At 42.7% G+C, this 10,980-nt stretch overlaps 1 protein-coding gene across 1 annotated transcript; it reads left to right on the top strand.

Moving 5' to 3' along the window:
- Nucleotides 1-8,414: 8,414 nt before the first annotated feature.
- LOC109244949 lies at nucleotides 8,415-9,503 on the top strand. The gene is made up of 2 exons (XM_019412116.1): nucleotides 8,415-8,536; nucleotides 8,861-9,503. Exons 1-2 carry the CDS (start codon nucleotides 8,415-8,417, stop codon nucleotides 9,501-9,503), a joined length of 765 nt encoding a protein of 254 aa, XP_019267661.1.
- The last annotated feature ends 1,477 nt before the right edge of the window (nucleotides 9,504-10,980 follow it).

Here is a 10,980-nt window from a genome sequence, read left to right as displayed (position 1 = left end):
CTGCACTCGTTCGGATGGTTGCGCAAAAGCAAAGAATTGAGAGATATTATAATAGAAGAACCAACCTTCGTCACTTCGGAATCGGGGACTTAGTTCTAAGAAAAGTCACCCTAAACACTCAAGATCAAACGAAGGAAAATTGGCCCAAATTGGGAAGGACCATTTCGGGTCCTCGGTATCATCGGAAAGGGGTCTTACAAACTCGGCACAATGGAGGCTGAACAATTGCCCAACGATTGGAATGTATGACTCCTCAAACGGTACTATTTCTAAGGTATGACTTTCCCCCTTTTCCATTTGTATTTGATTCTAACTTATTTCAGGTGTTCGGTTGAAGACGTCGAGAAACCTTTCAACACGGAGACCTTAGGTTTTAAAGCACGCGTTGCACTCTTTTTCCCTTAGATCGATTTTATCCCAAATGGGTTTTTCCGGCGAGTTTTTTAATGAGCAACAATCATGTGCTACCTGAGGAAAATTCAACAGTATCCAAGGCTTCTTTTCAATCAACCTCTGATACTAGGGGGCATAAGCCTCAGAGGTTGTATTTTCAAAGAAAATGCTTCATGTCAAAGGATCTCAATAGAGAAACATTGTAATGGGCCAAACGGTCGAGTAAAACGTGTCCCTATAGATTAGTCAATGCCTCGATGGAAAAACATGTACACATGTATAAAGTATTTCAAGAAGAATTCTTTCTATATCAAACATTTTGTGTCTCACAGAAAACTTTCGACTACACGAGCTCCGTACTTATGATTTCGTGAGAAATGGCTTAAGGGCCAAGCGCAAATATACCTCGAACACTCAGGGACTTTCATCAACGATTGAAATATTCGAGTTATCTAAACTCGAATTCATAAGACCTCAAAGAGGTACCCCCCGATATGTAAGCCAAGTCCATCATGCTCGGGGACTAACACTTCGAACAAGTTCGAAGTGTTATTGGGAAATAAGCCTAAGGGGCATACCCAAAGGCTACGACCAAATTCATGCGGCTCGGAGATGTCCGAATCCAGCGATAAAAATTAGGCCGTCAAATTCCTTGAAAAACCGATTAAAAAAAAGGCTACCCTCGGCAAATAATCAAAAGGGCTTCGATAAAATCAGCCCTCGAAAACCCTAAGAGGTATCAAACTATCTTAACACAAACGTGCTAAGGCACAAAGATCAGAGATGTTTCAATCGACATCGAACCCTCGAAAAACCCAATGAGTCAAAAGTACATGCTAAGACATAAAAAATATTTCACTAACTATTTCAAGCAGAAAGAGGGGAATAATAGCCATCTTTTAGAGGCCATATCGGCCCGACTTATAAACCCTAAGGGCCAATACACTTAAGAGTTCGAGATCATGTTATCATTCCATCCGAACCCAAGGGTTCAACTATCCCGAGCCCAAATAAAGAATAACTCGACCATGGCTCAGGGACTCACCATTATCCGACACAAACCCGAAGGGGCCTATGCCTCGAGTTCAAACCTTATTCGAACTCAACCATGGTGAACTTTGAGGAAGTCACCCAAAATCAAAGTCTCGAATGCACCGTTCAAAGCATAAGGTTGTGTTGAAAATTTTTCAAGGCAAAAAACATGTTTATCAAATTTGAGAAGGCATTCAAGAAAAATTTCTTTCTTATATATATTGATATGTACAAGAAACCGACAGGGGTCTTACAAAAAAGGAAAGAAAAATAAAATCCTAACTATGCCCGGGGCTGGTTTCTCCCTCGGGGGCAGCTTCTCCCTCAGTCCCCTCGTCGTTATCGGACCCGCCCTGGCTGCTTTCATCATCATCGTCAGAGGAGGAGAAGACAAGAAGCCTGGCATCAACTTCAAGCGCCTTAGCCTGAGCTATCTCTTCGGAGAGGTCAAAACCTCGAGCGTGAATTTCCTCGAGGGTTTCCCTCCTGGATTGGCACTTCGCCAAGTCATTGCTTCATCTCTCTCGAGCGGAATCCTCTCGTAGCTGCGTTTGAGCAGCCCCGCATCGGCCAAGTACACGGCTATGGATTTGTCAGCCACAATCTTCGTCTCCCTGACCTCTGCCCTGGCCTCAGCAAGCTTGGCTTCGTGCTCCTCAATCCTTTTAGCCAGGGCTGAACCTTTCTCTTTAGTACTCCAATGTTGGTCCTCGGCCGATGCCAGTTTGGCCAAAGAAGCCTCTTTCTCCGTAGCGAGGTGGTCCATGTTCTCCTTCCACCGATCACAGTCGGCTTTGACTTGGTCGACCTCCCCTCGGAGCAGCTCGATCCTTTCCAGCTTTTGCTGCAGCTGAGACATTGAAGTATTAGCCTCCACAGTTATACCGAGACTGTACTCTTTCAAAAGTTTAGTTACCTGCTCATCTAGCTCGGCCTCTTCCTTACGAGCCTGGGCCAATTCAGCTCGGAGGTCTCTAAGCTCCTCTTCCTTCTGCTCATAGAGGCATTTGAGGGCGTCTCTCTCCTTAATAAGCTTTTTGAGATCGGCCTCACACCCGCTCAGTTCAACTTGGGACTTATTTAGCGCTTCCCGATGAAGCGCCACGGCCTATGGAGGAAGGAATAAAATCAGCAATGAGGAGATAGAAGCAAACTTTATAACAGGGAATGAAGTTTACCCGGTTCTGGAGGCAATGTGGCTCGTCAAAAAACATCGGCGTCTCTAAGTCGAGACATCGTCAACCCCCGCAAGGCAGCCACAAAATATGTCATCCCCATCATGGGTTGTTCCCACATCGGGGATCTCCAGAGATCGAGCCTCCAGAAACTGCCCTTCAGAGACTTGAGGGCCGGGCGGCGAGTCATCAATATTAATTTCCCCAAGCGAGTCACTCGAGGCGCTCTCTCCCTTCCAAAGAGCCCTACTACCATACCCTTCAAACACACTCGCCATTTGTTAATCACGGCAGGAAATATCTTGTACCCCCGATTGCATAGGGACTTTACTCGGAGTACCTTCTGAGATCTCCTCAGTCTGAGGGTGAGTCTCCTCGACCCTCACCGGCCCAACTATTTTTGGAGCCTCGACGCTCCCCCTGTTTCAAGGCACCAGCTCGCTACCGGCGTCCTCTCCCTCCTCTTCCTCATCTCGTAGCTTTTGGACTACACCGGCAAAAAGAGCAGCAGAGTCGCCCCTCGGCTTACGAGTTTTACTCTTCTTAGGCTCCGCAGTATCAGAAGGTGAGGCCCTTCTCCTCTTCTTGTCCTTGGCCGGTTTGGGAACCACCTTTTCCCCAGGCGGGGCAGGCCTCAATTCAGCAACATCCCCGAGTCCTGCGTAAAAGGAAGTCAAGTATGTGAGAAAGGAAATGTTTCAGGAAGGGGCGTCGTAAGCATACAGGATAAACTTACCATGATTTTCAGCCTCCCATATGCCCCTCGCCACATTACGCCAGCAGCGCTCGGCATAAGAAGAAGTTGCAGCCACCTTCGGAACCCAGTCTTCAAGGTTGGGTACCGCGTGAGGTATCTAGGCAAGCACTGCATAACAGATAAGAGTGTTACACAAAGCTAAAAATAAAGTACGAATATTAATGGCTAATAATTACGATCGGTGTTCCATTTCTCGAGGAACGGTAGTTTCTCCTCGGGGATGAGGTCGCAGGTCCTTACTCGCACAAACTAGCTCATGCAACCTTGATCCTTGTCCTCATCGATGCTTGCATAAAAGGAATTTGATGATCAACGTTGAAGCTTGATTAATCCTGGATAAAGCTTTGGTCGATACAGCCGTATAAGGTGGCTGAGAGTGAATTCCAACCCATTGGCCTTACCAGAGAAGAAGCGAAGCATAATCACTATGCGGCATGAGGGATGCACCTGGCCTAGGGTAACATGGTACATCTTACAAAAATCAATGATAAATGGGTCAAGAGGACCCAATGTGGAGGGGTAATTGTAAACACTTAGAAACCCCTCCACATGAGTGGTGATACTTTCTTTGGGGGCGGGGATCTGTACCACGACCTCGGGCCTCCAATTACAGTCTTCCTTCACGACGTCGAGTTGTTTTGCTGTTATTGAGCAAATAGACCTCAATACGTGTTGATATTGGCCAGGGACCGATGGAGGGTTTTCGACTTTGAAGTCGTTTTTTAGGACATAAGGGCGGGAACAATCTCGTGAAGGAACTGTTCCACCGACATTTTGTCATCGGCCGGTCGGGAAGAAGACGAAGAGGCTTTCTCCTTTTGAGGGACGATTTTGGAAGCTTTCGCCATTGATTCAGATGAGATGGAGCGGAAAGAAGTGGAGTTTGGTATTTTTGGTCCTAATAGATCGAGTCAACGGGTGGTGGCAGAGAAGAGATAGAGAGAGGAAAAGACTTAGAGAAATTGGTGAAGAAGAAAGTAAAGTTTTGATTAAAATGGGAAACCTGTATTTATAGATTCACGGCGACGATTCAGTGGCGCTAGTGGCCGACCGTCACTGGCAAGCATTTAATGTTTTGGGGAAATGAATCGATGACGTTTCGGTCACTTCGAGCGCTTACATCATGGGGATGACATCATTATCGGGGTCTACAGAAAATCGAGGCTCAAATCATTTCTTATTATTTTATTCTAAGAAACGAGGAGACTATCTGTATACGGAATGTTGCATTCATGGTTGGAGAGAGAGTGTTGCTCTGTGTTTCACCCTTGAAGGGCGTGATGAGTTTCGATAAGAAAGGCAAGTTGAGCCCTAGGTATATCGTATCATTTGAGATTCTTGAGAGAGTGGGTGAGGCGGCCTACAAGATCGCATTGCCACCTAGTTTATCAGGTGTCCATCCGGTGTTCCATGTGTTTATGCTCCGAAAATATCACGGTTATTCGTCCCATGTGCTAGATTTCAGCTCAGTCCAATTGGACAAGGATTTGACTTATGAGGAGGATCCGGTGGTTATTATAGCTCGGTAGGTTCGACAGTTGAGATCAAATAGTTATCCTTCAGTTCGAGTGCAGTAGAGAGGTCAGCCAGTCGAGGCAGTATTACTGGTGGAGGAGGATGAAGAAGGATATAGTTGCATATGTAGCTCGGTGTCTAAATTGTCAGCAAGTAAAGTACGAGCATCAGAGACCTGGTGGCAAGATTCAGAAGTTAGAGATTCTTGATTGAAACTGGGGCGTATCACTATGGATTTTGTTGTTGGACTCCCACAAACTCAGAGTAAGTTCGACGCGGTATGGGTCATTATGGACCGGTTGACCAATTCAGCACATTTCATTCCTGTGGAAATTACCTATTCTTCAGAGCGGTTGGCTGAGATCTACATCCGTGAGATCGTCCGCCTTCACGTTGTGCAGGTGTCTATCATTTTTGATCGAGGTACGCAGTTCACCTCACACTTATGGAGGGCACTACAGCGTGCGTTGGGCACGCAAGTTAAGTTAAGCACAGCATTTCGTCCTCAGTCGGACGGATGGTCCAACGCATGATTTAGATATTGGAGGACATGCGTCGCGCGTGTGTTATGGATTTCGGGGGTTCTTGGGACCAGTTCTTTCCACTTGTGGAGTTTTCTTATAACAATAGCTACTAGTCGAGCATTCAGATGGCCCCCTATGAGGCATTATGTGGGAGGCGGTGTGGTTCACCAGTTGGATGGTTCGAGCCGCGGGAAGCTCGATTGTTGGGTACAGATTTGGTACAGGATGCCTTGTACAAGGTCAAGATTATTTAGGATTGACTACGCACAGCTCAGTCTAGGCAAAAGAGCTCGTTTTGCATGCGTAGTCCGTGCCTTTTTCCGGAAGGCTTTTATGTGAAAAATTGATTCAAATGTGAAATCATGCTTTAAAAACTCATTTGAGTTGACTTCAGACATTATTTACCCGATTTCGCCCCTCGATAGAAAAAGTGATACCACGTCGGAAGGCCAGGATGTCGAGCTCGGGGTCGAAGCTCCTTTCTCGGGTCGAGGTCGATAACACTTGCCAAGATCGAAAGAAGGCATGCTTTGAGATGGCGCCAGTATGATTCAGTAACAGAAAGAGCGAGATACCCACAACGGGCCGGAGACCACAGTGTCAATTTTGGAATGGATTGTCTTCAGCAATTAAACAGTTGTCAAATATGAATTCCTACTATAATTAGAAGTGTACCTTATTTAGGACTCCCCTATTATAAAAAGAGGGATCCCATTCATTTGTAAGAGACATTACTCTCTGATAAGAAAATAGATACACGTTACTCTCTTGCTATTTCACTTACTGTTCATCAGAGTTGTTTTATCATTTGTTATTCTCATTATCGTACCTCGAGATTATCACATTCGAGGTCGAGATTTAGTTTACACACTGGTTTGATCTATTTTTCTTTAATTTATCTATTTAATTTCTTGTTAATCAATTGGCATTGAATTAGATCACATATCTTTAAAATCGCAATACAAGTTTAATTGTTACTCGAATTTTAGGGTAAACACCCAATTATGTTGGTCGTTGGACAAACTATCAAATATAAATTTAAATGCTGCAGAAAAGGCCAGTCTTGATCATTTTTCCAAAATTAGTTTTGCATTTGGTTAGTTCATAAAGGGCCCTTACTTGTGCACGTCTCTGCAGTTATATTGTGTTTAAAAGTGTACTTAACAAAGATGTTTACATGCTACCCGAAAGGTACCTTTGTTTTTCTGTTATGTCCCAATTTTGTTTCTCAGTAATTGAGATGTGGGGACTCTGGTGCTTATCCTGTCTCGGAATCTCCTGCCCCTACTCTTTTACCAGAAATTAGCTAGCGTTTGTGTATGAGGTAAGATGTGAGTCAGCAAGTAGTTGGTACCGAATACAAGCAAGAGATCAGTGCTGAGTGAATTTCGAGGGCATTACAGCCGAGAGCAAAGATTTGAAAGGAAGATGTCGATTGGGAAAGACAACATTCAATGAGCAGCCGCTGCAAAAACTCTCTATATTTATAGCCAACCATTATGAAGCCTTCAATGGCGGTTTAATTCTCATTCAAGAGGAGCCCTGTTTGGGGATCATGTCTCCCTCAATGGATCTATAAATAGGAGATTTCGTATCCATTGTAGGCAAGAAAGAATCATTTGTATTAAAAGGCTATACTTTCTCATACTATAAAATTTCTCACTTATTCTTGTTCTTAACATTATTCGTATTATTGCTTTCGGATAAACGTTTCATAAAACCATGCTTGTATTTCTTTAAGTTATTTTTATATTCTTGACTTCATTCTTATTCTTTTTATATTTTCGGATCAAATTAATTCGCGTGTCTATTAACCACATTACTAATTCAACTATAGTATTTACAGGTAAATAGTTTGGCGCCCACTGTGGGGCATAGACAATTGTGTAATTGCTTTGATCCTTTCATCCATTACTAACAAATTTTGATTCATTTTTTAGCAAAAAAAATTCAGATATGGCAGCTAACGATGTGAACAATGCTCACAATGTTGAGACACACAACGAGCGAGATGATGTATTCCAGCGGGAAGTTTCAACATGTGAAACTCGCAGTGAAGGACATGAAGCAACTCTTAGTTTGCGAAGGTCATATTCCTCGACATATGAGAAGTCCAACTCCTGATGACGGATGATGAACACGTTATAACGGTCAAAATCTTGAGAGAGCAACAAAGGGCAATTATGGATCACCTCTCAAGACAAGACCACGTGACGACATAATTGAAGCAAGCGCTCTTGGTTGCATCCAATAATCTCAATGGAGGAGTTCGAATTCCTCACTGCAGGCTTGAAAATCAAACAGTGCAAAGAACTGATAACGTTGCTCCGAGGGTGGGGTTCAGTTTTAATGAGAGTAAAGCTTGTGGTACCGGTAGCGGATCCGAGAATAAAAACAATGCTGATGACCCTTTCAAAATCGAGCTCATGATATTCAAGAGGGAAATAAATGAACGAATGGACCAAAATGCTACAGAATTTCATGCTCGGATGAATCAGATCCTGGGAGCACCACCGGTGTTAAAAGGACCAGACTCAAACAAATATACGCAGGTGCCATTCAAACCAAGTGCTAGAGTTGATCCCAAAAAGATTCAAGATTCCAGATATTCTAAAGTATGATGGGACTTTGGATCCACAGGACCATATCAAAATTTATACTACGACAATAATGGGAATATACTTGGCCCCTCCCGACAAGAAATTTGGCGAAAGCCTAACGAAAGGTGCTTTAACATGGTATTCTCATTTGACTGAGTATTTCATTGACTCTTTTGAAATCGTTGCAGATTTTTTCATTAAATCTCATGCTGGAGCAAGAAAAGTCCAATCAAGAAAGACAGATATATTCAGAATCACTCAAGGAGTTTCGTGATCCTATTTCAGACTGAAATGATATTGTTTCTAGCAGTACCAGATGAGTGGGCAGTGGAAGCATTTACAACAGGTCTCAGAGCTTCGATGCCTCTAAGAAGCTGAACGAAAGCTTGTTAGAATTCAGGAAACTACATGGGCAGAGATGTCTACAATTGAGTCAAAGATTAGAATAGAAGATGATCAACTAAGTTCCTCGATGTCTTCCAAAGGACGCAATGAGGATCGGAATCAGGAATGGTTTAATGCTGATGTTGATACAAATCGGTGATCTTCCAGAGGTCTTTTTCAGCCTTAAGAAATGGTCAATGGGCGAGGAAATAAAGGTTTTCAGTCATCAGATAAGTTTGCTTCTGACAGAATAATGGATCGTGGTCGGAGCAGCAGAACTTTATAGGAATAAGAAGCATCGAGGTCCCGAGATTCAACGTATCCCCGATTATCCGACTACAACTTTAACATCAGCCTAGTAGAATTGGAGTCGGTTATGAGAAAAATAAAGGACGCTTGGTTCCCAAAACAAATTTGATCGGATCCTTGCCAAATAGATCCCAATCTATGGTGTGAGTTGCATGGAACACATGGTCACAGGACTGGGTACTGTCGGCACCTTCGTGAAGAGGTGGCAACATTGGTGAAGAATGGTCACCTTAGAGAGATTTTAAGTGATCGGGCCAAGAATAACTATGGAAAAAATCTAGATGTTGCAGAACCATCAAATCTAGATGCGGAGTCACCTCGTATGACGATGCACATGATATTTGGTGGAGATGAAGTAAATAGGGTGATATTTTCAACAACAATGAAGACGAAAATATCGATAACTCATGGCAATAGGATCCGAGAAGTTTTAGAAGATGACATCACCCTTATAGAAGAGGATGATGACAGACTTCTTCTACCGCACAATGATGATCTAGTAAATTCTTTTAATGTTTTAGATTTCAAAATTAAACGTGTATTGGTTGATCCAGGAAGTTCAACCAACATCATACAATGGAGAGTTTTGGAGCAAGCCAATTTAACTGGAAACATAGTTCCGGCAACAAAGCTTTTATCTTGGTTCAACTTAACAAGCGTTACGACTCGAGGAGAGATATTGCTGCCCACGCATGCTGAAGGCGTACAGGAAACCACTATGTTCGAAGTGGTAGATGGTTACATGGGATATAACGTGATCCTTGGAAGGCTTTGGATACATGAAATAAATGCCGTACCGCCAACATATCATTGATTGTTGAAATTTCCCACGCCGGAAGGGATCAGGCAGATCAGAGGAGATCAACCAACTGCAAGAGAGATGAACGCAGTTACCTTATCCGGTAGCAAGGGAAAAGAGATAAGAAAATAGCAATTACAGGAATTTGTACCATCTTACCCCTATTGAAGATAATGGAGAAGAGGAGTCATCAGAATTGTATCAGGTACCGAGATCTTTTCAAGTATCGAGAGAAACAGATTCAACCAAATCAACCACAGAAGAGCTCGAACAAGTGTCCTTGTTCATGGAGTTGTTAGAAAGGAAATTCCTCTGAGGGACAGGTTGAATCCCGAACTAAGATGAAAAAGTATTTATTTTCTTAAAGATAACATTGATTGTTTTACACGGTGACACTCAAATATGATAGGAATTTCACTAGAGATGGTTGTCCACAAGCCGAGTTTGGATCCCAACTTCCCTTCGGTAAGGCAGAATAAATGACCGATAGCATAGGTTAGAAACATGTTTGTAAAAGAAGAGGTAACCTGGTTGCTAAATATAGGTTCTATATGAGAGGTAAATTATCCCGATTGGCTAGCTAATGTACTAGTAGTACCTAAGAAGAATAATAAATTTAGAATGTGCGTAGATTATAAGATTTAAATAGGGCATGCCCTAAGGAGTCTTTCCCATTTTCAAACATTGATCAAAGATTGATTCTACGGTCGGGCATGAGTTAATGAGTTTTTGCATATTCCCGGTATAATCAAATTAGTATGAACCTGAAAGATCAAGAAAAGACCTCATTTATCATAATTTTTGGCATATATTGCTATAATGTGATGCCGTTTGGGCATAAGAATGCTGAAGCCCTTACCAGAGGTTTGTGAAATAAGATGTTTGAACAACAAATTGGTAACACAATGGAGGTTTATATTGACGACATGTTGGTTAAGTCTCTTAATACAGCCATACAGGAGATCATTTGAATCATCTCCAAGAAACATTTGATATTCCAAGAAAGTACAACATGAAGCTCAACCTGGAGAAATGTGCATTCGGAGTTGGTTACAGTAAGTTCCTGGGGTTTCTGGTTTCTCAAAGAGGTATTGAAGTAAACCTCGATAAGATAAAAGCCATTGAGGATATCCTGGATCAATTGAAAAGTGTGAAGGATGTATAGAGGTTGACCGATAGGCTGGAGGCCCTAAGAAGGTTTATCTCGAGGTCTTCGGAGAAGCCATAATTTTTTTTTTGCTTTTGAAAAAAAAAAGGATGATTTCGTTTGGACTCCGAAATTCCAGCTAGCATTGAAAGACCTAAAAAGGTACTTGTCTAGCCCACATTTGTTGTAAATATCGAAGGAAGGAGAGCAACTATTAATCTATCTGGCGATTTCGGAAGTAGCGATAAGTGTTGTTCTGGTCCGAGAGGAGGAAGGTACTCAATCTCCTGTTTAATATGTTAGTAATGTTTTATCGGGAGCAGAGACACGTTATCTGCATCTTGA

This window comes from Nicotiana attenuata, unplaced genomic scaffold, assembly GCF_001879085.1.
Source record: "Nicotiana attenuata strain UT unplaced genomic scaffold, NIATTr2, whole genome shotgun sequence".
NCBI lineage: Eukaryota > Viridiplantae > Streptophyta > Magnoliopsida > Solanales > Solanaceae > Nicotiana > Nicotiana attenuata.
The sequence above is the reverse complement of the archived record's forward strand: the minus strand, read 5'-3'. Positions and strand labels throughout refer to the sequence as shown.

Bases quoted from the DNA above. Each gene is read 5' to 3' on its own strand.
- LOC109244949 (XM_019412116.1), top strand. From the start codon at position 8,415: ATGTCTACAATTGAGTCAAAGATTAGAATAGAAGATGATCAACTAAGT. The intron at 8,537-8,860 runs GTGATCTTCCAG...ACATGGTCACAG, and splicing joins GCTGATGTTGATACAAATCG to GACTGGGTACTGTCGGCACC.